Consider the following 26,301-nt stretch of genomic DNA (forward strand, 5'->3'; position numbering starts at 1 on the left):
GTAACAGCCCAGCTTCTCACCCAAACAGAAATCATTTGATAACAAGCACAATAGATCTGTTAATTTTGTTTGAAGGAAAATTTCAAATATATACAAAATTTTCAAACATAGAGAAATGTATAATGAACCCCAGTGTACCCATCACTAGGTACCACAATGGTCAACTTTGGTCATTCTTGTTTCAACTATACAACCACCCACTCTCTTCAAGCCCCTGGGTTATTTTGAAGCAACCACATACATTTTTTTTATTGAGATATAATTGACATAACATTGTATAAGTTTAAGGTGTACACTGTATTTATGTTGATACATTTATATATCCCAATATGATTACCATTGTGGTGTCAGCTAACATCTCTTTCATGCACATAATATGTCTTTTGTGTGGCGAGAGCAATAAAGATCTAGTCTCTTAGCAATTCTGAAGTTACAATACAGTGTTGTTGACTGTAATCACTACGTTGTACATTAGATCTCCAGAATTTATTTAGCCACTAGCTGCAACTTTATACCCTTAAACAACATCTTCCTAATTCCCCACCACTACCACCCCAGCTCCTGGTAACCACCATTCTACTCTGTTTTTATGAATATGGCTTTTTTAGATTCCACATATGAGTTTCATACAGTATTTGTCTTTCTCTCACTTACCCCACTTAGCATAATGCCCTCAAGGTCTGTGTGTTGTGGCAAATGGTAGCAAATGGTAAGAGTTCCTCTTTTCTTAAATGGCTTAATAATGTTCCATTGTTCATATATGCCCCATCTTCTTTATCCATTCATCCATTGGTGGACACTTAGGTTGTTCCAATATCTTGGGTATTGTAAATGAAGCAATCACATATTATTTCATCTAAAAATATTTCAGCATGCAACTTTAAAAGACTTTAAAAATGTTTGTAAGTATCAGATGCTAAAATGTTAATGTAATTCCTTATATCAAATGATTATTCAGACTCCCCCAATTTATTCTTTCTCCTTCCTTCCTTCCTTCCTCTTGCATTCCCTTTGTTCAAATCAGGATCTAAATAAGACCATGCTGCAATTGGTTGTGAATTTTATAATTTTTTTAAACATTTATTTATTTTTGAGACAGAGTATGAACGGGGGAGGGTCAGAGAGAGAGGGAGACACAGAATCTGAAACAGGCTCCAGGCTCTGAGCTGTCGGCACAGAGCCAGATGCGGGGCTCGAACTCACAGACCGTGAGATCATGACCTGAGTCGAAGTCGGACACTTAACCTACTGAGCCACCCAGGCACCCCTGTGAATTTTAAATATCTGACTCATGTATCTCTTCTTGCAGTTTATGTACAAAAGAACCTAGATCACCTGTTCAGTAGTATTTCCAACAGTCTAGAATTTAGTAATTCATCCCTAGAACTTCACTTGTTCCTGTATCCTTTGTATTTTCTATCATAGGTAGTTTAGAGCTAAAGAATTGATCATACTCAGACCCAATTTTTAGGAAAGAATTCTTCATGGTTGACGGTGTACTTTTCCACTAAGTAGACATGTAATGCATGATTATTCCGTTTGTGTCTGATAAGCTTCTTTTGTGAAGTTAGCAGCTATTAATGATCATTGCCTGGATCTGTTAAATCACTGAGGTTTAAAGTGGTGATATTTTAATTCTACCACTCCCTTCTTATTTGTAATCTAGAATATTTCTGTAAAGAGAAGCTTCCTCAGACAACTATTTGACTACCCTGAGAAATAGTTTATATACGAAGTGTAGGAAAAATGCCTGATTCTTTCCTATTATTACCTAGTTCTGAAGTAGTAAGTTGGTGCCCAACCATTTTCCAAAGGTGACAAAGCATCTTTATTTTTTGTTTGTTATTAGTGTCATTATGAGCTCTGTGGCTTTAAACATATTTGGTGTTTTCTAATCCATATATGGATTGTGATTGTTAATCTTACTGATATTACAAATGCCCAGTTGCCATTGACAAATGAAAATGCCCCATCACTGACCTTCAAAACATTTTCATGTTGATGCCTAAGTCCTTTTGATTTAGGTTTCGTTAGCTTCTTCAGTTTCTGATATGACAAACCGCATGTCTTTTGTTTTGTTCTTCCGAGCCTGAGACTAAGTCTTCCTCCAAGTAATGCTGATTCTTTTATTTGGAAACTGATATTTCGATCCCACAATCTGGGTTCCAGGATTCACTCATTTATTCTTGACTTGAAATGTTTAGCAGGTCTTCACTTGTTCATAATTCTGCCTATTATGTTTTGCAACAGTTCTAATTTTAGAAAGCTTTTATACTGAGCAAGAAGTCATCCCAGTATAGCTTCTACCTGTTGGCTATAATCTGTCAACAGGAGCTTAACTGATGATAACAGTAATGATGATCATGGCACAATATTCCAGGCACTGTGCTAAGAATTTAACATATATTATCTCGTTTAATCCCCATAGTGCTATGCATACATATTGTCCCCTTTTAAAGACAGATAAATAGATTATTAGAGGGATGAAATTGCTCTGACCATGGATACTAATCCACACCTGCCTCACTTCAAATCCATGATGGATCCAATTCTCATGACAACTTTTCCTTGCTCCTATAAATTGTTTTGTGATGTTATACACATCTGTGGCTTTTATAGGCCCAGATGATCTGTAGTAACCATTTCTTCTCTGTCTCTAGCTTATGATTATGTTCTTCATCGTACATCCAATTGCTGGCTCATGGGTTTTGAGACAGGCTTCTCCCTTGCAGTACAAAGTAACTCTTCTCCACTGCATTTTATTAAATATCAGTTTTTGAAATGGGAAATATCCTCTACTGTTGCTTACGAGCCATGATTCTCTGTGGCTCTATTTTCTTATATAGAATATAAGAATAATAAAACTTCCTAACTCATAGGATTTGAATTAAACCACAAATTGCCTTTTAAGCCCTTAGTGCAGCACTTGGCAGAGTAATCTCTCATGGATTGCTATTGCTGTTATTACTAATCTATGAAATTGCCTCTTGTCACCTCAATGGTACTTATGACAAACTGATGAGCAGATACTTACAATGCTTATTCTGGAAGGGATTATGTAAAGATAATGCCCTTAAAATCTCTTTAGAGCATCAAAATTGAACTGTTGGGTAAATTATATCTTTTGCTTTATGTCATGCGTTCTCAAAAGGGACAATATCACTACCAAGGGGATGAAAAATGGCTCTTACAGGACAAAAAAACTTAGATGAGCAATGGTTTGTGGCCCCCAAAGAGCCACCATATATTAACAGATATATAGTATATCTGAGGTATCGAAATTTCATGGGGAGGGGAGGCTATTAGAAAAAAGTCCAAAAAGGCCCTTGTGGAGGGCAGTGAAAAAAAGTCCGGAAATACTGCCTTATTTAGATTAAAGGAACAAAGAAGAACAAATGAAATTTCAATGAAAAAGTTAAAAACAAATTTGTTATTTGGAAAATTACAATTCTTATAGCTTACAAAAACACAAATTTTATTATTTCAAGAAAAAAAAAATGTAACTCTTTCTTCCCTACCCTGCCAGGAAATGCAAGGATAAGCAATGTGGAATTTTATCACTGTGGTCAAGAAGGCTTCAGGGATAGCACAGATCCAAGATATGCAGTAACATTTCTTAACTTAGAACAGGTTTGTACTTGAATTTTTGTGTATATTCAAAATGAAACATTTTGATTTTGATTTGATTTTCATTTAACTTTACTAAAAATGCCATATCTTAGAATTGCTAAAACTATGATCTAATGTAACTTCCTTAGATACATTTCGCACCAACTTTTTTAGACTCATAGCATTTGATTTACCCACATCACGCATTTAAAGTCAGTAAAAAAAAAAAAAAGGCAGAAAGAAAACACAGAAAAAAGGAGCACAAAGGTGAAAGAATTAAAGATCTGTGATATTATTTCAAATCTCCACTTTATTTCGCAGTGACCAAAAATACTTCCAAATAGTTTCTATTAAACATAGCGGGGTTTGCTTATATTTCTCAAGTGAAAAGTATGTGTGCATATCCAAGCCTCTGTCAAAATAGATGTGCTTAGAAGGCTGGTGATTGAAGAAAAAATGAGAGAGAACATGTTTCTTATGTAAATGAAAAATAATGTTGCAGGTTTGAGGTTGCAGCCCCAGTCCTGTTCATTGACTGGTTCCTACAGACATTTGACTGTAACCCCCTGCCTAGAGCATCACCTTTTTTAATTAAAAAGTCCCTGCTTAATCATATAATAAATTATTCTGAGAAATACTTTTTAGTTCCTTAACATTTTATAGGTAATGATAGAAAATAAATGCATAGAAAAGTACTTCAGAATTTTTATCTACATTTAAATATGCATTTTTGCTTTACTTAATCATAATTTGAAGACATATGGAAATTTCCAGGATTAAAAGATATACAGGGAAATAATCTTCTTTCATGGAAAGTAAATAGAGTATTTTATTTATGAACATTTATTTCCTGAAAATCACTTACTTCAAATTTTTTCTTCAAATATATTTTAATTTTATTTGTAAAATTTTCACTGAGTCCTGATGTTTCATAGATTCAAGATCATGGCTCATCTTATATTCGAGGCTGTGCCTTTCATAATGGCTTTTCCCCAGCAATCGGTGTGTTTGGAACAGATGGAGTGGACATAGATGACAACATCATTCACTTTACAGTGGGGGAAGGTAGTATGATAATATTTTTGTCCAAATAACATGCTTCCTGAGACAATCTTATCTGAAGACTCTAGAGCCATGCTGTTTAATTGATCTTCTTGTGAGAATGGAAATGGCCTATATCTATGCTAATACGGTAATTACTAAACCACATGTGGCTACTGAGCACTTAAAATGTGGCTACTGTGATTGAATAACTGGATTTTTAATTTTAATTGTACTTTTTTTTTTTTTTTTTATAGTGAGAGAGAGAGTGCGAGTCGGGGAGAGGGCAGAGGGAGAATTCCAAGCAGGCGTGGAGCCTGTCATGGAACTCACTCCATGATCCCGGGATCACGATCCCAGCCAAAATTGAGAGTCACATGCTCAACTGACTGAGCCACCCAGGCACCCCTAATTGCACTTAACTTGAATTGTACTTACTTTATATTTAAGTAGTTGCATGTGGCTATGGCTATCATAGCCATAGTAGTACAACTCTAGAATTATTTACCAGACCATGATATCGTGTGAATCATCTAATCACCAATAGTTTAAATTACTATGACTCTTAAAATACTCCTCACATATCAATCAAAAAGATTATTCACAAATAAAGGTTACTATTTTTTAAAAATTGGACTTGGTTTTAGGGGGTTATCCTTTCTTGAATATCAGTATAAAGCATAATACAAACTCATTAATGTGTATAAAATTGATGTGTTTGGTAAAATCTGAGGCAGAGCCTGTCAACCCACATATTTAATAGGCACCCCAGAAGATTTTAATGCAGGTAGTCTATTAAAGAGGTAGAGTTCAAAAGGTGTACTCTAGAATTTAGGAGGTTGATTTGTCAGGCTCAAACTAGAAAATGAATTTCATGGAAACATGAAAGACATTCCCCATAGGACTCATTGCAAATTTTTATGTATTTGAGGGGATTTTATTAATTTTTTGCAGGAATAAGAATATGGGGGGATGCCAACAGAGTTCGAGGAAACTTGGTGGCACTTTCAGTTTGGCCGGGAACCTATCAAAACAGAAAGGATTTAAGTTCAACTCTCTGGCATGCAGCAATTGAGGTAGAGTGATCAGATTTATAGTTATACAAAGGTATACAAAATTATAATTTGTAATTTCTTCACTGAAGATTATAAATTCTGTAGAAACTGTAATTCTCAAAATACTGAAAACTATTTCTTCCTTAAAGATTGGTGAACTAATAAAATAAGCTAAAGAAAGGAGAGAATAAACTTTCTTAAAAGATGTGGCAAGCTCCCACAGCCATTGGATTTTTCTTTGTGTGGATGTCCAGTGGTTCAAATATTCTCTTATTGCCTTGTTTCTCCAACATTAGTTATCACTTTGAAGTTCTGGTACAGGGTCTCTCTACTGTTAATTGACTGAGTGCCCTGTCGATATTACTACTTTGAATTTAGTTTTCTTCTTCGTAAGGAAAATTAGAGTAACAGACTACAGAATCTTTAAAATCTCTTTCTCATCTAAAACTCTTATGATTCTCTATGCAAAGTTATTTAGTCTAATCGGTATTCTTAGCTGAACCCTTCTTGTTGCTCATAAAGTTTCTTCAATCACTGTAGGTTGTTAGGGGTAGGATGAGAAGGCAGGAAAGCAAATAGAAAGTACAGAGGAAGAGTTTGGAGGAAATAAAGCTCCATCTTGTTTTTATTTTACTTACCTATGCCATAGGAACCAAAAGGAATTTTAAAAATAGCTCTCTTCGGAATATGGGGTAAGGATTGAGTTTTGTTTTTGTGCAACTATTAACAATTACCTTAAAGTAAAACCTAAAATCCTGAAACATATACATTTATGATGATGTTCTCTTTCATCTATTTATAGATGTGAAAATGTCATCCAATGGCAATTCTAAATCTTTAAAGTTTTCTGGACCTCTTGAAAGAAAAGACACTAATTTTACTTTTATGGATTTCACTTGACTCTGTTCTCTTATCATAATATTTAAAAATAAAAGTGCTTAATATACTTTAAATAGTTGAAGTTTTGGCTGTTTCACTGACACCAGAGGCAAAAACTAAATCTTCTGTACTATATGTATTTCATTTTTTGCCACTTTGGTCTCATAAAATAAAATTGTTCAGTGACTGCCTAACCAGTTTTTATTATAGCAGATTTTATTTAAACTAGTGAGTGCTTCTAATGAATCTTATGGTCTACTGTAATTGCCTTAGTTGTTTTTTTTCTTAATAAGTTAAGTTGGTAACATAATATAACCAAAGAGTGATAAAATCCTACTAACCTTGCTGTAATACTGAATTTGGCCCTTGGCTTATAATTATTGAGTGATACCCAGTGGATTTTGTGACTGAAATAAAAAAAAATATCTTTCATGTAGTTTTCTAATGAAATCTAAGGCATAGTATCTAGTGATGATTTTATACCAAGAACCTAAGGTAATTTCAATACTTCATTTATAATGTAAATTTGGACAGGGTGAATAATGAAACACATTTTTCCTCCTAAAGAGTAGTCATAATTAGTTTTCCTATATATGTTGATACTTGATCTCTTTGTATAGTTGTATAAGAGCCTGACCCATGGCATTTTCTTTATCACTGTGCTAGGTAAACAGAGGGACCAATACAGTCTTACAAAATAATGTCGTGGCTGGATTTGGAAGGGTGGGATACCGTATTGATGGTGAACCTTGCTCAAGTAAGTCTTGGCACAGAGCCACTAAAACTAGGAAATACCGTGTTCAAATTGGTTAGAAAGAAATAATTATTGTTTGTTAGTTCAATATATAGTATCTCCTCCTCCAGGACACTAAAAGAAGTCAACAAGCTAAATTATTTGAAGATACCATTGGGTCTAAAGAAAAAAGGAATAGACTTTTAAGGATAATTACTTTTCCATGTTTATGATTGAAAAACTCTAGCAGTCACTTCAATTCTTGATGTGGCTGGTGTTGGACCAGTGAGTGCCTCATCCCACTACTACTTTCACAAAAGTAACACTTTCAAGCATAGAGATACGTATCTCTAGGGATATGACACTGTTTCATGCTTCTTCTTTAGAGGAATTAATGTTCACTCTTCCTGTGTTTAAACCTACAAGCATGAAAAAGTCAAAGGGCATAAACAGTTCTCAGATACATTTCTATTAGATGAGTAAAAGTCCAAAATTAACCAAACAACTACTCTTTTGGCAAGGCTGTAGGAAAGCTAGGACATCTACACATTGCTGGTTGAATGACAAATATAACCAACTCCTATAAAGGGGACCAGGGCAGTAGCTGCCAAAATTATAGGAGCATTTGCCTTTGGCTCAACATTTCCACTTCTGGCAATCTAACATTTGCCTCTACAACACTTAGAAAATGATTTATGAACAAGGTGATTCATCACAGCATTGTCTGCTAGCAGGAAACTGGACCCTGCCTTGTGTACAATAACAGTGGACTAGTTTTATAAAGCCAGACATTGGAACACTAGGGACCTTTCAAAAAGAAGGAAGAAGATACATATTGATCTACTGATACGGAGAGAGAAATCCCCAAAGATATTCTTAAGTGATAAATGGAGATTGCAGAACAATGTACATACAATATGGTTTTGTTTGTGATATGCTTTATGGAAGAAAGGAAAGAAAATATGAATATGTAGGGTATTTGTGTTTAAAGAGACACAAAGTGTAAAAACAAACAAACAAAAAAAACAAGGTGAGTAGGATCAGGGTGACTGGTGACTTATTATTGTATAATTTTTTATAACCTTTTGGTTTTTCAGTTAGTTAAATGAATTATCAGATCAAAATAAAATAAATACTAGAATTTCAGGGTTCACCCCTTAAGAAACTTAGGGGAAATGGGACTTTCTCTGAATACTTTATATCCCTTGTACATCTGGTTTTTATATCTCAGTATGGTTGTTTTTAAGATTGTTTGAGTCAGTATTTTTTCTGTGAATTCAAAAATCATTGGGCTTAAGCTAATATTATTCTTATGCAAAATACATTTTGAAGGAATAAAACAACTTCCAACAAATTCCTTATTATATTCTCTTATTATATATTTTAATTCCCAACAACTTAAAGGTTTTCTTTGACTAAAATTTTACAATATATAGTTCTTCTGCAACTTCTTTGAAGTAGTCCTGGATTTTTTTAAGTCAAAATATGACCTGTGAATATGAACATTTACTAATATGTGTGTTTCACTAACTGATTAAATATTTATGAATATTTAATTAGTGATATTCCTAAATAATTGAGAGTGTTTACAAGGAAGTTTGGGATTTAGAGAAATTGAAATAGGAGACATCACTGAGGAATTGAGGATTTATGTTCATGGAATGGGACACCAACCTATCCAGTCCACCTCCCAGGCAAGTGGGAGGCTGGCACCAAGAGGCCCACAGTGAGAGGCCAGGAGGTGGGGAGGGGAACCCTGACCCACACTGGGTCCCAGGGGCAACACTGCGTGGGACCAAGGGAGAGACATGTGAACAGCTTCTTATGGAGAAAACAAAACAGAATCCAGGCAGTTGATAAGTAAAATGTCAATCCCAAAGCATTAGGAGGAAAGGAAAGTCAATAGAAGATAGGAGGAAGTCAAACACCAGGAGATTTGGACAAGAGAACTGGTACTAAGTAAAGTTCAGGAGGTGATGCTGCTGTATATAGGGAATCCTTCAATGTATGTATGCATGGTTGGGAGGGAGTTATTAAGGTTGCTGATCTGATTTGCACATAAATAAAGTTTCATAAATATCCACCTCAGTTATCCTATATATTTAAAACAAATTTTTTTAATGTTTATTTATTTTTGAGAGAGAAATAGAGCACAAGCAGGGGAGGGGCAGGGAGAGAGGGAGACAGAATCCAAAACAGTGTCCAGGCTCTGAGCTGTCAGCACAGAGCCCAGCGTGGGGCTCAAGCCCATGAACTGTGAGCTCAAGACCTGAGCCAAAGTCAGACACTTAACGACAGAGCCACCCAGGTGCCCCATAATTATCTTATATATTAATAATGAGTATAGCGTCCATTTATTGAGGCACTTTATGTGGGTTATTTAATTTCAGTTTGAAACTACTCTCAATTAGGCATTAAAACATTTTTTTAAGTTTATTTATTTATTTGGAAAAAGAGGAAGAGGCAGAGAGAAAGAGAGAGAATCCCAAGTAGGCTCTGCACTATTGGTTCAGAGTCCGACGTGGGGCTTAATCTCACAAACCATGAGATCATGGCCTGAATCAAAATCAAGAGTCAGATGAACACTCAACTGACTGAGCCACCCAGGTGCCCCCAAAGTTTTTATATATGAAGAAACTGAGGTTCTAAAAGGTTAAACAATGTTTCCAAGGTCATACATACATTAATTCAACAGGTAGTTAAATGAGCACCTATCTCTGCATTACCCTCTAGACTCTGGGAATACAGTGATCAATGAGGTAGACAGACACAGTGTATTCTCTCATGAAGCTTACATTCTAATAGGACAGAGGAGATGGACAATTCATGAATAAGTAATAATAAAATAATTTTAATTGCCATGTGGAGAAACTGAGGTGCTACTTTGAATCAGATAGTCAAGAGAAAGCCTTCTAAGAAGTGACACTTAACTTGAAAATGGGGTGACCAGAAGGAACCAGCAACAAAAAGGTGTGTAGGGGAAGCATTTTATAAACAGCAAGTGGTATCACTTGTGTTTCAAAATTAGCCTTCTTTGAATCCAAACTTCATGTACTTTCTCATGAAATTCCTGTTTGGTTTAGTCAGATATAGTAACTTCAGTGTGCTAGCAACTAAACCAAACTTTTGCAAATGAGTATGCAATCGTTCTACTGGTAAAGGGACAAATTAAACAAGATTAAATACTGAGTAGAGTAAGCCATAAATGGCCAAGCCATAAAAATATTTGATCATCATGTTTGAATTTGCATAAGAATTATGTATAGTAAAACCTTGGTTTGCAAGCATAATTCATTCCAGAAACATGCTTGTAATCCAAAGCACCTGTATATCAAAGCAAATTTCAAGAACCATGGACTGAGTCGTAATCACATGACATTTGGCATCACGTACTACTCATATTACAAAACATCACTCATTTATCAAGTTAAAATTTATTAGAAATGTTTATTCCTCTTGCAGAACACTTGCAGAACAAGTTAATCGCAATCCAGGGTTTTATTGTATTTAATTTTTAAAAAATTTAACTTTAACCTGTACTGTTCATAAAGCTCTAGGACATGACTTATAATATTCTCCGTTTTCATATTTCCTTCCAAGGTCAGTCTAATCCCATGGAAAAGTGGTTTGACAATGAAGCGCATGGAGGTTTATATGGTATTTATATGAACCAAGACGGCCTTCCTGGATGTTCTCTTATACAAGGATTTACCATTTGGACATGCTGGGATTATGGAATTTATTTTCAGGTAAATGTGATCCAATATGGTGCTTGTTTATCTTGTTTTATGATTGTATTTTGTGCTATGTGACCTACAAGTTGTTTTACAGACCACAGAGAGTATGCATATCTATAATGTGACTCTGGTTGACAATGGAATGGCCATTTTTTCAATGATTTACACACCAGCTGCTGTATCTCACAAAATTTCCAGTAAAACAGTGCAAATTAAGGTAAGAAATGAGTACAGCCACAATAAGAAGAAAAGGTGAATGTTTTGAAGTTCCAATAAAAACAATCTCCTTGATGGGGCACCTGGGTGGCTCAGTTGGTTAAGCATCTGACTTTGGCTCAGGTTATGATCTCATGGTTTGTGGGTTCAAGCCCCACGTTGGCCTCTGCACTGAAAGCTCAGAGCCTGGAGCTTGCTTTAGATTCTGTGTCTCCCTCTATCTCTCTGTCCCTCCCCCATTCACAGACACTCTCTCTCTCTCAAAAATAAATAAATGTTAAAAAAAATTTTTTTAAAGAATGATTTCTATGACTTCATAGCTTGGCTAGTCCAAACATCCTCCCCTTGTTCTCATTGTCTTCTGCCAGGAAATGCTGTATCCTTCCCTCTCCTCCATGTTCTCCTCACCCCTTCTTGCTTGCCACCTGCTAATATTGCCTCTGTGAAACCTTTCATTTCCTCTGTGAAACCTTTCCTGAATTTGCTTAGGTAGTATTGACACTTTCTCCTCTTTTTGTTTCTACTTTTTCCCTGGGCATATTTCTGTCATAGAAATATGTCATTATATATAACAATTTACCTGCCTGTCTTCCCCCTTCCAATTTGACTGTAATTCTATTCAGGGCATAAAATCACATCCTTTCATCTTGGTTTTTTGAATGATCCATTCCTCAAACTGAAAGGCTGTGTTTTGCTACAGTGGAATTTAGAATTACCCATTATAATGTTTTTCTTGAAGAAAAGCTATTATTTAAGCTATACTGTTTGAATTTTTTTAATAGAGCTCATTAATTGTTGGAAGTAGCCCTGGATTTAATTGCTCTGATGTCCTAACTAACGATGATCCAAATATCGAACTTTCTGCTGCCCATCGGAGCACCAGACCTCCATCAGGTGAAAATTTTAGAAATTTAGTTTTGGTGTTCATATGAATGCATATTTGAATTTTATTAACTTTCTTTCTTTTATAACAGGTGGGAGAAGTGGGATTTGCTGGCCTACCTTTGCTTCAGCACATAACATGGCACCCCGGAAGCCCCATGCAGGGATCATGAGTTACAATGCCATTAGTGGCCTTTTGGATATCTCAGGCAAGTTTAAACATAGTCTTGAAAAATCTACTTAATCAAGTTCTATAAAGAATATGTAGAATATATCTCATAATGTTTCACTGTAAGTAAAAAAAAATAATGATTTAAGTAAACTTATATATGAATCTTCTCAGTATGAGAAGCAAAGAAATCAGATTATCAGTCAATTTGAAGAATGGTCCCCTGCCAAATTTGTATACGTTAAAGAAGTCCCATTTATTTTACCTTCTAAAACAACAGAAATAACACTGGTATAGTGATTTAACATTAATTAGTTTCTATCAATTATAAAAGCCCTTTTATGTAAGTAGGGTTATATATTATTATCTTTCTTTAGAACTGAAGAAATTTAAGCTTATAAAACCTAAGAGCATAGTAACATCTACTGGCTATATTATTCTGTTCACTTATTTCTTCAGTGCTTCTTCCATAGTTGATACTGCTTTGTGATCATTTATATGCTTACTCCCATCGACCCATACCCTTGCTTTTCCCTCAGGCTTCCTTTTACCCAATCATCCAGTCTTATTCCTTCCAGGCCCCTGACTAACTAGCTGTGTCATTTACCACTGCCTGTAGTCCATGTTTAGCCTTACTTCAGACCACTCCACTCTTCACACGAAGTGGATCACCCTGTGTACTACCCAAATTTCTATCCCATAGCAGAATCCACCCACACCATACTCTTTCAAGGCCATCCCCAGTTTGAGCTGAAATGCACAGGCATTATATAATAGAGTGATTCCAATCTTGTCCATTGCTCAGAATCTTTTGAATCCTTCTTCTACAGTCTGCCATGACAATTCTTACAATTCTACTTCATTTAAGGTGGAACATTATTTTTCCCAAACTTGGAAAAGCCATGGCAGCAACATGGGAGAACACCCTCATCCATATTGACACTCTCCTTTGTCTAGCTTTATATTCTTTACCCCTGACCTAACACCATCACAGTTTACTCTCCAATATATACTTCTAATTCCTGCCAGTACATGTTACTCAGCTTGTGCAGTTCCTTTGGTATATAACTCCTCTCATCCCATAGCATGCTTAGTGCTTCCCCAGTGAGGCCATGTTGAGACTTGACCAGGCTTACTGCTCTGTTTTCTAGAAGGGGAGGCAGAGACAGGTCCTGAAAAAGGCAAGATTTTCCTTATAAACAACTACTTCTTTTGAAGTCTTGTCAGGATTTCAAACAAGTAGGGCAGGGCAGCTAAGCTCTAATAAGGAAGAAGTGGACCACTTACACAGATCTGGACATTCAAGGGGAACCCAGAGTTTCAAGGTTCAAGTTTATCTTCTTCTATATTCCCATCCTAACTCAGGGTTCCATTTCTTTTCTATTAGAGCCATGACTTTGAAGTAGGAGACTTGCCAGTCTGAAATTCCACCTTCTAGGAACGTTCTGCTGGTTTTGTGATTAGATCCTGAGGTTTGCTTTGAATTTGTGATTGATCACCACAACTTACATTTTCTTTCTTCAAAGCATCAGTGAGGGTCAACAGTTGACTACTTCTAGTTTCCTTGTAATTACTATTTCCCCTCTTCCACTTAAATGCCAAAGTTACTGTACAAGCCAGAGCAATTCTTTCCACTTAGATATTATCCCAGTTCACCACAGGTGAAATCTTAACAATTGCACTGTTACAGCATTCCAGAGACTGTCAATACTACACCTACCACCAGTAAGAGTGTCCTCATTCCCATCTAGACAGTAAGTGAACTAGATTCATCATTGCATCATTACACTATATATCCCAGGACCACTTATGGTTCCAGCTGTCTAAATCAGGTGGTCTAAAAGTAAAGCCAGAGATAGGATTCTTGTGCAGGTGGTTTATTAATAATGCACATTCACAAGAAAGGGAGTGAGGGAAGTAGGACAGGGCAGAGGAAGGAGTAAGCAAGGATATGGTCCCAGCTGGAGTCTAGCTCCTTCTTGAAACCTCGCAGGGCTGTGCAGTGTGAGCTGTACCACTTAGTTTCCCCCTCTTGAGGCAAGGGAGCCTTCTGTATCACTTGCCAATCAGGCATGGTAACCTTTTGGTGGTAGTGCTAGGAGTGCATAATCTCTTAAGAGACAGAGCTGTCATCTGATCTGATCAAAGGCAATTCTCCAGAGAAGGGGGCAGCTGTGAGTAGTTAGCAGCCAACACAGGAACTAAGGGGCAGTGCACTGGGCCAGGAAAGCAGATCTATACAGCTTACAAACAGTATCCACTACTTTGGTATTTCATTAATATTCATCTACAGGCTCATATTCATGTATATACAATATCATCTTAGAAAAAAGTATCAGGAAGAGTAGTAGATAGCACATAACTGATTTAAGAATTCTGGAGTCACCTTTTTTTTCCTCCTATTTTTGAGTTATTGGATTTTAAGTACAATGGAGATTAAGTTTTGGATTCAATAAATGTTATCTTCTGGTCACACAATATATGAAATAAGGCAAAAAAACACAAAAAAACAAAATACAATGTGTCCGTTAGTCTTTGCTGCATAACAAATTACCACCCAAATTTAGAGTCTTTAAACAACCATTTATTAGCTCATAATTCTGTGGATTGGCAGTTTGGGCTCTGTTCAGCTGATAGTTGTCTGCTGGTCTCATCTCGGATTATTCCATAGGCTGCCAGCAGTTTACAGGATGGATAGGGAGTAGTTGTCTAGGACAGTCTCACTTCCATGTCTGGTGGTTGGTGCTTGCTAATGGTTGGGCTGGTCTTTGACCAGAGTAATTGGGCCACATTTCTCCTAGTCTCATTCACATTCTGGAAATCACAAGATTCCCCAAGAATACCAAAAGAGAGCGAGCCCTAATACACAAGACTTTTCAGATCTACTTATATCACAGTTGCGCTTGTCCCATTAGTCACAGCAAATCACATATCAAAGCTCAGAGAAAATATGAGAAGACTATTCAATGGTATTGATATAGGGAGGCAACAATCTAACATAACTAGTGGTGGACTAGCTACCACATAAGGAAAGAGCTCCCTGTTCAAGGCGGTGTTAAATGATGCGTTTGCTGGAATGTACATGAAATGAAACTGATTCTATTACTTTCTTCATAGAAAATTATTTATTATTTTTTTGTTATTTATGTTTTAGGTTCAACATTTGTTGGATTTAAGAATGTTTGTTCAGGTGAAACTAATGTGATATTCATTACTAACCCTTTAAATGAAGATTTACAGCATCCCATCCATGTGAAGAACATACAGCTGGTTGATACCACTGAACAATCAAAAATATTCATACACAGGCCTGATATAAGGTATAATATATGAAATCCCAGTTTTTTTCTTTCCTGTATTTATAGCTTTGCCTTGTCTTTTTCCCCCATCATAGATCTGAGAAAGTTGCTATATTAAAGTAAATATTAATTTCTATAAAATTTTAATCAGCATCATGAAAATTAAGGCTAATGCATCTGTATTTTCAGTTAAATTGAAAAAGTAGGCTTTGATGTGTATATTTTCTCACTCTGTTTTTTCCATGCATGATAATACCATCATTCAACATAAAGTATTGAGACCAGGTTAGGAGCGTGTTGTACATTAATATCTCTCCATAAATAATCATTAGGAATGAGAGACATCTCTATCATTTCTTCCCTTTTCCTTACCTCTTTTGTTTCCCGTTGCTTTCCAAATATCTTATCATGTTCACTCCATCATGCACTTTGAAATTAAATGTCAGTCATTATAATCACTGTGACTGAGAATATGCAAAAACTTAGCACAGTGACTTTTTAATCACAAAAGTCAGTGTCAGACTATTTCTAGAAGCTGAGCCACTTAGATTCTAAATCTTAAAAGAAGATAGCCAATAACTGCTACACTTTGTAGGAGATGCAAATCAGGAATTTAGATGTAAGACAAGATTGGAGGAAAGAAATATTTTATGAGAGATCTTTGACCATTTTCAGTATAGGAAGAAGACAAGGAATACTGCTAATTAGATAGACATCTCTTCAGAGAAATGCAGTGTTTCATAAATAGTTTGACTTCATCTGATTTTGTGGGTTTTTTTTTAATTTTTAATTTTATTTTAGAGAGAACACACGAGTTGGGGAGAGGGGCGGAGGGGGAGAGAGAATCTTAAGCACTTAATCTTAATTTCCATGCTGAGTGTGGAGCCTGACACAGGGCTCGATTCCACAACACTTTCATGACCTGAGCTGAAATCAAGAGTCAGATGCTCCAAAGACTGAGCCTCCCAGGTGCTTATCATCTAATTTTGTTTTGATGATAACTGCACACCTCTTCATTTAATAATTAATTATTGAACTGTAGTATTTTTTGGCTCAATAGAGCCTCCCCCCACTAGAAGATTATTAGCTCCTCTTTAGTTATCATTGAATCTTTCAGATGCAATATATAATTTTAATAACTAGGTCATGAAGAAAATACATTTTAAAATAGTCTTTGAGCTCTGTGCTTTTATTAGGATGCTATTGATGTTCTCTCAGATCCCCTTTACAAGGCCCCTAGTGCTTTAAATGTTGGCCAATAATAACCTACATTTGCCCACTTTTCCAGAAAATTGCTGTTAGCCAAACAGGAATAGCCTTGGGGGGCTAAAACCCTCCCTAACACCACCTCTTTGCAATCCATGGAAAATGACTAGTTGATACAGGAGTTCAAAAGGGCAGCCTCCTTATCTCCAGGTGGAAGCAACTCTCAGTACAGTTAATGATCCAGAGGTACCCCTGAGATAAGATTGAAACTAGTCCACAGACCACAGTTACCTTGTTTTCTTTCCCTTGCCCTTTGTGGCTTCTCTCCTTCTTTTTTGATGGTACTCCTTCAATAAATCATTTGAACAAAAATCTACATTTCAGCCTCTGTTTCTTTGCAATACGAAGTAAAGACAGAGCCCTAATCCATAATATAAGTGTGCCACTGGGTACTCTTCCCACAGACTTGCTCACAAAAGCACTCTTCTCATACTTGAATACAGAGAACACATGAACTATGTATTCAAGTCATCTCCAAAACTGTTACAGTACAGTAGTATAGTATAGTAACTTACCCCACATGTCCCCCTTACAGCAAAAAGGGAGCAAGATGCTAAACACTATCTAATAGATCTGAGCTTTCCATTATTATTTTGTTGTTATAACTCTGGAATAAGATATATTTCCCCATACTATGTAGCACGACGTAGTGTAACTACACAATATACCATGTATACTATGCAATGTGCAGTATTTTGCAAATTAAGCACCTATTTTACTATTAGAAGCAGCTAACAATCAACACTCCAGGTAGCTCAAGTTGAAGGCAGAATGCCATGTATGGTTGAACTGCATAATGAATGACTTTATAGTATTTCATCTCTTACAGTTTGGGTATTTACATAATGGTTACTGAAATATATAGCATAACAATTATAATCCAAGTATATCTGTTTCTATCTACATAAATAAAAGTCTATAGGAATATATACTAATCTGCAATTGGTAATGGCCTAAGAGCTTGAGATAGGAAAGTGAAGGAGACTGAACTTTTATTAAGTATTTGCATTATTTTATACTAAGCATAGGATACTTATAAATGTTAAAGACCCATGAAAAAAAAAGTAGGAAGGGAAAAATAATAAAGACTTCCCTGCCAGCACAGGGATTTTGTATGTCCTGCACAACAGAGTAACTGTTCACCTGCTTGATGGGACAGTGTTAGTACACTGTGAGCAATGTAGAAAGATGAAATCTTCCCAACAAAATATGGAATAGCAAAATGGAATTCTAATTTTATATCCTACAGGTATAACTTGTACTTTTGAAATTCCAATGAATTAATAATAATACCAACAGAACGGAAAAGCAGACCTCATTACAATACTAATTATATATGCTACTTGGTCCTACTTTGAATCCTTTCTGAAATGATAAGATTCAATCAATCAAAAATTCTTTTGGATACTTTTTTTAAATTTTATTTATTTTTGAGAGAGAGAGAGACAGAATGCAAGTAGGTTAGGGGCAGAGAGAGAGGGAGACACAGAAGCCGAAGCAGGCCCCAGGCTCTGAAATGTCAGCACAGAGCCCAACACGGGGCTCAAACTAACGAGCTGTGAGATCATGACCTGAGCCAAAGTCGGACGCTCAACCAACTGAGCCACCCAGGCACTCCTGGATACTCTCTTATCAAACACTCAATTGAGTGTTCCCCTAGAAACAGGGGAAGGATACTTAATCTAAATATTCATCTGTTTCACTTTTTCTCCACAGTAAGGTGAATCCATCTGATTGTGTAGACATGGTTTGTGATGCCAAAAGGAAATCTTTTCTCAGAGACATGGATGGCTCTTTTCTGGGAAATTCTGGTTCAGTGATACCTCAAGCAGAATATGAATGGAATGGAAATAGTCAATTTGGAATTGGAGACTACAGAATTCCTAAGGTGATGCTCACATTCCCAAATGGAAGTAGAATTCCTGTCACTGAGAAAGCACCTTACAAAGGTTCGTTGGATATTATTCTGTTAGTCCTCAAGTTTGTGAAACAAAGTACATATGTTTTTATGTTTACTAATTGGGGTACTCAATCAATAACATATTTTCTACTTACTAATCTTACGTAAATGAAAAATATAGTCCGTTGATGCTTTTGCAAAGAGATTGCTTTTCCTTGCTAAAATGTATATATCTGTTTTTCTAGGAATTATTAGAGATTCAACCTGTAAATACATCCCACGATGGCAGGGCTATCGGTGCTATGGGATGGAATATGCAATGATGGTTATTGAAAGCCTGGATTCTGACACAGAAACTCGAAGACTCTCACCAGTGGCTGTAGTGAGCAATGGTTATGTTGATCTCATTAATGGTAGGTATTCAGTGTAAACAAATTAGAGTTACTCAAACATTTGCTATTTATTACATGCATGGGGACATCACATATAAAACTAGCAAACATCAGGATTGCTTTACTTTCTGTTTGTAAGAAAAGATATGTGTGCAGGAGAGATGCTTGACACCTAAACAGTTTCCCATATTAGAAAGCAAGGACAGTTATTGCAAACTGACCATCAGAAGAAGAGGAAAGTTATTCCTTGAGTGATCTTCATACCTGTATTAATAAGGTGGCATAAATATTTGAAGGAAAAATTGGCCTGTCTCCAAAAAGACATTTTGCCTTACATAAATTAAAAAGCAGACAGTGTGAAAAAACGACAACAACAGATAATGTGTTATTTGGAATACTTGAGAACAGGTATTTCCAGCCCACTTGTTTTTCATTTTCATGAATCTTTATAAGGCTTAATCTTGAAACAATGTGTTTTGGGGTTTTTTTTCTTAATTCCTTTGACTGTCAAGAATATCTTGACAAGCTCCAGAGTTTAGGCTCCTTACATTCTGGTCGTGGGTGGCTCTAGTACAGAGGGACGGCAGTGGCCTCCATAAGAATTCAGATCAACTCAGAAGTCCAGGACTTTTTGAATACCTAAGATGAACTTCTAACATCTGCAGAAAACAGAGGGCAGAAACTCATTGTAGTACCCTGAAATAGTCAGGGGCCCAAAGATTAGTCCCTAAGAAGGCTTAAGAGTCTTTTAAGTGCCGAAGGGGCCTGTAACCTGCCTGAGAAAGATTTCTGTGCCCTGGCAGTGTCAAAACATGTACTGAAATATCCCACGACTCAACAAAGTGGCCAGTACGCCACAAAAATACTCATTTTTTAAAATGAGTCAAAGAGAATACAATGAGCTAAATCAGGGGTGTCCCAAAGTTACATGATTTCAAGTCTTTCCCCACTTCCATGGCACCAACAATTTGCCTGGTTTCTCTGGCCTGCAATCAACCCAGTTACAAGTGTTGCCTTTAAATCTTACAAAGCAGAGAGCTTGTGGGAAGAATTTTAGACCAGTCAGTGAATAATGGAGATGTTTTCTAATTATTCTTTTTAAATGGTGGAGAAAGATTTTATTCTATTTATTTTTACATTTTTCTTTTCTGAAAGACAATACAAGCTTTCTACTTACAATAGTGACATGACATTTCTCTTAAAAATAAATTTATTTTTTTATTTTTTTGTTGTTGTTAAATGTTTTATTTTATTTTTTCAGTATATGAAATTTATTGTCAAATTGGTTTCCATACAACACCCAGTGCTCATCCCAAAAGGTGCCCTCCTCAATACCCATCACCCACCCGCCCCTCCCTCCCACCCCCCATCAACCCTCAGTTTGTTCTCAGTTTTTAACAGTCTCTTATGCTTTGGCTCTCTCCCACTCTAACCTCTTTTTTTTTTTTCCTTCCCCTCCCCCATGGGTTTCTGTTAAGTTTCTCAGGATCCACATAAGAGTGAAACCATATGGTATCTGTCTTTCTCTGTATGGCTTATTTCACTTAGCATCACACTCTCCAGTTCCATCCATGTTGCTACAAAAGGCCATATTTCATTCTTTCTCATTGCCACGTAGTATTCCATTGTGTATATAAACCACAATTTCTTTATCCATTCATCAGTTGATGGACATTTAGGCTCTTTCCACAATTTGGCTATTGTTGAGAGTGGTGCTATAAACATTGGGGTACAAGTGCCCCTATGCATCAGTACTCCTGTATCCCTTGGGTAAATTCCTAGCAGTGCTATTGCTGGGTCATAGGGTAGGTCTATTTTTAATTTTCTGAGGAACCTCCACACTGCTTTCCAGAGTGGCTGCACCAATTTGCATTCCCACCAACAGTGCAAGAGGGTTCCCGTTTCTCCACATCCTCGCCAGCATCTATAAGCTCCTGATTTGTTCATTTTGGCCACTCTGACTGGCGTGAGGTGATATCTGAGTGTGGTTTTGATTTGCATTTCCCTGATAAGGAGCGACGTTGAGCATCTTTTCATGTGCCTGTTGGCCATCTGGATGTCTTCTTTAGAGAAGTGTCTATTCATGTTTTCTGCCCATTTCTTCACTGGGTTATTTGTTTTTTGGGTGTGGAGTTTGGTGAGCTCTTTATAGATTTTGGATACTAGCCCTTTGTCTGATATATCATTTGCAAATATCTTTTCCCATTCCGTTGGTTGCCTTTTAGTTTTGTTGGTTGTTTCCTTTGCTGTGCAGAAGCTTTTTATCTTCATAAGGTCCCAGTAATTCACTTTTGCTTTTAATTCCCTTGCCTTTGGGGATGTGTCGAGTAAGAGATTGCTACGGCTGAGGTCAGAGAGGTCTTTTCCTGCTTTCTCCCCTAGGGTTTGGATGATTTCCTGTCTCACATTCAGGTCCTTTATCCATTTTGAGTTTATTTTTGTGAATGGTGTGAGAAAGTGGTCTAGTTTCAACCTTCTGCATGTTGCTGTCCAGTTCTCCCAGCACCATTTGTTAAAGAGACTGTCTTTTTTCCATTGGATGTTCTTTCCTGCTTTGTCAAAGATGAGTTGGCCATACGTTTGTGGGTCTAGTTCTGGGGTTTCTATTCTATTCCATTGGTCTGTGTGTCTGTTTTTGTGCCAATACCATGCTGTCTTGATGATGACAGCTTTGTAGTAGAGGCTAAAGTCTGGGATTGTGATGCCTCCTGCTTTGGTCTTCTTCTTCAAAATTCCTTTGGCTATTCGGGGCCTTTTGTGGTTCCATATGAATTTTAGAGTTGCTTGTTCTAGTTTCGAGAAGAATGCTGGTGCAATTTTGATTGGGATGGCATTGAATGTGTAGATAGCTTTGGGTAGTATTGACATTTTGACAATATTTATTTTTCCAATCCATGAGCAGGGAATGTCTTTCCATTTCTTTATATCTTCTTCAACTACCTTCATAAGCTTTCTATAGTTTTCAGCATACAGATCTTTTACATCTTTGGTTAGATTTATTCCCAGGTATTTGATGCTTCTTGGTGCAATTGTGAATAGGATCAGTTTCTTTATTTGTCTTTCTGTTGCTTCATTGTTAGTGTATAAGAATGCAACTGATTTCTGTACATTGATTTTGTATCCTTCAACTTTGCTGAATTCATGTATCAGTTCTAGCAGACTTTTGGTGGAGTCTATCAGATTTTCCACGTATAATATCATGTCATCTGCAAAAAGCGAAAGCTTGACTTCATCTTTGCCAATTTTGATGTCTTTGATTTCCTTTTGTTGTCTGATTGCTGATGCTAGAACTTCCAACACTATGTTAAACAACAGCGGTGAGGGTGGGCATCCCTGTCGTGTTCCTGATCTCAGGGGAAAAGCTCTCAGTTTTTCCCCATTGAGGATGATGTTAGCTGTGGGCTTTTCATAAATGGCTTTTATGATGTGTAAGTATGTTCCTTCTATCCCGACTTTCTCAAGGGTTTTTATTAAGAAAGGGTGCTGGATTTTGTCAAAAGCCTTTTCTGCACCGATTGACAGGATCATATGGTTCTTCTCTTTTTTTTTGTTAATGTGATGTATCACGTTGATTGATTTGTGGATGTTGAACCAGCCCTGCATCCCAGGAATGAATCCCACTTGATCATGGTAAATAATTCTTTTTATATGCTGTTGAATTCGATTTGCTAGTATCTTGTTGAGAATTTTTGCATCCATATTCATCAGGGATATTGGCCTGTAGTTCTCTTTTTTTACTGGGTCTCTGTCTGGTTTAGGAATCAAAGTAATACTGGCTTCATACAATGAGTCTGGAAGTTTCCCTTCCCTTTCTATTTCTTGGAATAGCTTGAGAAGGATAGGTATTATCTCTGCTTTAAACATCTGGTAGAACTCCCCTGGGAAGCCATCTGGTCCTGGACTCTTATTTGTTGGGAGATTTTTGATAACCGATTCAATTTCTTCACTGGTTATGGGTCTGTTCAAGCTTTCTCTTTCCTCCTGATTGAGTTTTGGAAGAGTGTGGGTATTTAGGAATTTGTCATTTCTTCCAGGTTGTCCAAATTGTTGGCATATAATTTTTCATAGTATTCCCTGATAATTGTTTGTATCTCTGAGGGATTGGTTGTAATCATTCCATTTTCATTCATGATTTTATCTATTTGGGTCATCTCCCTTTTCTTTTTGAGAAGCCTGGCTAGAGGTTTGTCAATTTTGTTTATTTTTTCAAAAAACCAACTCTTGGTTTCGTTGATCTGCTCTACAGTTTTTTTAGATTCTATATTGTTTATTTCTGCTCTGATCTTTATTATTTCTCTTCTTCTGCTGGGTTTAGGCTGCCTTTGCTGTTCTGCTTCTAGTTCCTTTAGGTGTGCTGTTAGATTTTGTATTTGGGATTTTTCTTGTTTCTTGAGATAGGCCTGGATTGCGATGTATTTTCCTCTCAGGACTGCCTTCGCTGCATCTCAAAGCATCTGGATTGTTGTATTTTCATTTTCGTTTGTTTCCATGTATTTTTTAATTTCTTCTCTAATTGCCTGGTTCACCCACTCATTCTTTAGTAGGGTGTTCTTTAACCTCCATGCCTTTGGAGGTTTTCCAGACTTTTTCCTGTAGTTGATTTCAAGCTTCATAGCATTGTGGTCTGAAAGTATGCATGGTATAATTTCAATTCTTGTAAACTTATGAAGGGCTGTTTTGTGACCCAGTATATGATCTATCTTGGAGAATGTTCCATGTGCACTCGAGAAGAAAGTATATTCTGTTGCTTTGGGATGCAGAGTTCTAAATAGATCTGTCAAGTCCATCTGATCCAGTGTCTCATTCAGGGCCCTTGTTTCTTTATTGACCGTGTGTCTAGATGATCTATCCATTTCTGTAAGTGGGGTGTTAAAGTCCCCAGCAATTACCACATTCTTATCAATAAGGTTGCTTCTGTTTATGAGTAATTGTTTTATATATTTGGGGGCTCCAGTATTCGGCGCATAGACATTTATAATTGTTAGCTCTTCCTGATGGATAGACCCTGTGACTATTATATAATGTCCTTCTTCATCTCTTGTTACAGCCTTTACTTTAAAGTCTAGTTTGTCTGATATAAGTATGGCTACTCCAGCTTTCTTCTGGCTTCCAGTAGCATGATAAATAGTTCTCCATCCCCTCACTCTGAATCTAAAGGTGTCCTCAGGTCTAAAATGAGTCTCTTGTAGACAGCAAATAGATGGGTCTTGTTTTTTTATCCATTCTGATACCCTATGTCTTTTGGTTGGCGCATTTAATCCATTTACATTCAGTGTTATTATAGAAAGATACGGGTTTAGAGTCATTGTGATGTCTGTATGTTTTATGCTTGTAGTGATGTCTCTGGTACTTTGTCTCACAGGGTCCCCCTTAGGATCTCTTGTAGGGCTGGTTTAGTGGTGACAAATTCCTTCAGTTTTTGTTTGTTTGGGAAGACCTTTATCTCTCCTTCTATTCTAAATGACAGACTTGCTGGATAAAGGATTCTCGGCTGCATATTTTTGCTGTCTAGCACCCTGAAAATCTCGTGCCAATTCTTTCTGGCCTGCCAAGTTTCAAAAGAGAGATCAGTCACGAGTCTTATAGGTCTCCCTTTATATGTGAGGGCACGTTTACCCCTTGCTGCTTTCAGAATTTTCTCTTTATCCTTGTATTTTGCCAGTTTCACTATGATATGTCGTGCAGAAGATCGATTCAAGTTACGTCTGAAGGGAGTTCTCTGTGCCTCTTGGATTTCAATGCCTTTTTCCTTCCCCAGTTCAGGGAAGTTCTCAGCTATTATTTCTTCAAGTACCCCTTCAGCACCTTTCCCTCTCTCTTCCTCCTCTGGGATACCAATTATGCGTATATTATTTCTTTTTAGTGTATCACTTAGTTCTCTAATTTTCCCCTCATACTCCTGGATTTTTTTATCTCTCTTTTTCTCAGCTTCCTCTTTTTCCATAACTTTATCTTCTAGTTCACCTATTCTCTCCTCTGCCTCTTCCATCCGAGCCGTGGTGGTTTGCATTTTGTTTTGCATTTCGTTTAAAGCGTTTTTCAGCTCCTCGTGACTGTTCCTTAGTCCCCTGATGTCTGTAGCAAGAGATTCTCTGCTGTCCTGTATGCTGTTTTCCAGCCCAGCGATTAATTTTATGACTATTATTCTAAATTCACTTTCTGTTATATTATTTAAATCCTTTTTGATCAGCTCATTAGCTGTTGTTATTTCCTGGAGATTCTTCTGAGGGGAATTCTTCCGCTTGGTCATTTTGGATAGTCCCTGGTGTGGTGAGGGCCTGCAGGGCACTTCCCCTGTGCTGTGGTGTATAACTGGAGTTGGTGGGCGGGGCTGCAGTCCGACCTGATGTCTGCCCCCAGCCCACCGCTGGGGCCACAGTCAGACTGGTGTGTGCCTTCTCTTCCCCTCTCCTAGGGGCGGGATTCACTGTGGGGTGGCGTGGCCCGTCTGGGCTACTTGCACAGTGCCAGGCTTGTGATGCTGGGGATCTGGCGTATTAGCTGGGGTGGGAAGGCAAGGTGCACGGCGGAAGGGGGGGCAGGCTTAGCTCGCTTCTCCTTAGGTGATCCACTTCAGGAGGGGCCCTGTGGCAGCCGGAGGGAGTCAGATCGCTGCAGGAGGTTTGGCTCCGCAGAAGCACAGAGTTGGGTGTTCTCGCGGAGCGAGCAAGTTCCCTGGCAGGAACCGGTTCCCTTTGGGATTTTGGCTGGGGGATGGGCGGGGGAGATGGCGCTGGCGAGCGCCTTTGTTCCCCGCCAAACTGAGCTCTGTCGTCCGGGGGCTCCGCAGCTCACCCTCCCTTTGTCCTCCAGCCTTCCCGCTTTCCGAGCAGAGCTGTTAACTTATGACCTCCCAGACGCTAAGTCGCGCTTGCTGTCGGAACACAGTCCGTCAGGCCCCTCCGCTTTTGCAAGCCGGACTCGGGGGCTCTGCTTGGCCGGCGAGCCGCCCCTCCGCCCCGGCTCCCTCCCGCCAGTCCGTGGAGCGCGCACCGCCTCGCCGCCCTTCCTACCCTCTTCCGTGGGCCTCTCGTCTGCACTTGGGTCCGGTGACTCTGTTCTGCTAATCCTCTGGCGGTTTTCTGGGTTATTTAGGCAGGTGTAGGTGGAATCTAAGTGATCA

At 37.6% G+C, this 26,301-nt stretch overlaps 1 protein-coding gene across 1 annotated transcript in view; it reads left to right on the top strand.

The window, feature by feature from the left end:
• The window catches only part of PKHD1L1 (PKHD1 like 1), a 167,568-nt gene that overhangs the window by 119,890 nt on the left and 21,377 nt on the right, over positions 1-26,301 (top strand). The window contains exons 60-70 of the mRNA XM_047074118.1: positions 3,527-3,630; positions 4,545-4,674; positions 5,605-5,726; positions 7,251-7,341; positions 10,918-11,066; positions 11,149-11,271; positions 12,053-12,164; positions 12,245-12,361; positions 15,476-15,641; positions 18,603-18,835; positions 19,032-19,199. Coding sequence (XP_046930074.1) covers positions 3,527-3,630; positions 4,545-4,674; positions 5,605-5,726; positions 7,251-7,341; positions 10,918-11,066; positions 11,149-11,271; positions 12,053-12,164; positions 12,245-12,361; positions 15,476-15,641; positions 18,603-18,835; positions 19,032-19,199 — 1,515 coding nt within the window. The remainder of the gene's footprint in view (positions 1-3,526; positions 3,631-4,544; positions 4,675-5,604; positions 5,727-7,250; positions 7,342-10,917; positions 11,067-11,148; positions 11,272-12,052; positions 12,165-12,244; positions 12,362-15,475; positions 15,642-18,602; positions 18,836-19,031; positions 19,200-26,301) is intronic.

The sequence above is a fragment of the Lynx rufus genome, unplaced genomic scaffold (assembly GCF_022079265.1).
Source record: "Lynx rufus isolate CCGP_SWC_20201006 ecotype Redwood Valley unplaced genomic scaffold, mLynRuf1.p SCAF_12, whole genome shotgun sequence".
In the NCBI taxonomy this organism is placed as follows: domain Eukaryota; kingdom Metazoa; phylum Chordata; class Mammalia; order Carnivora; family Felidae; genus Lynx; species Lynx rufus.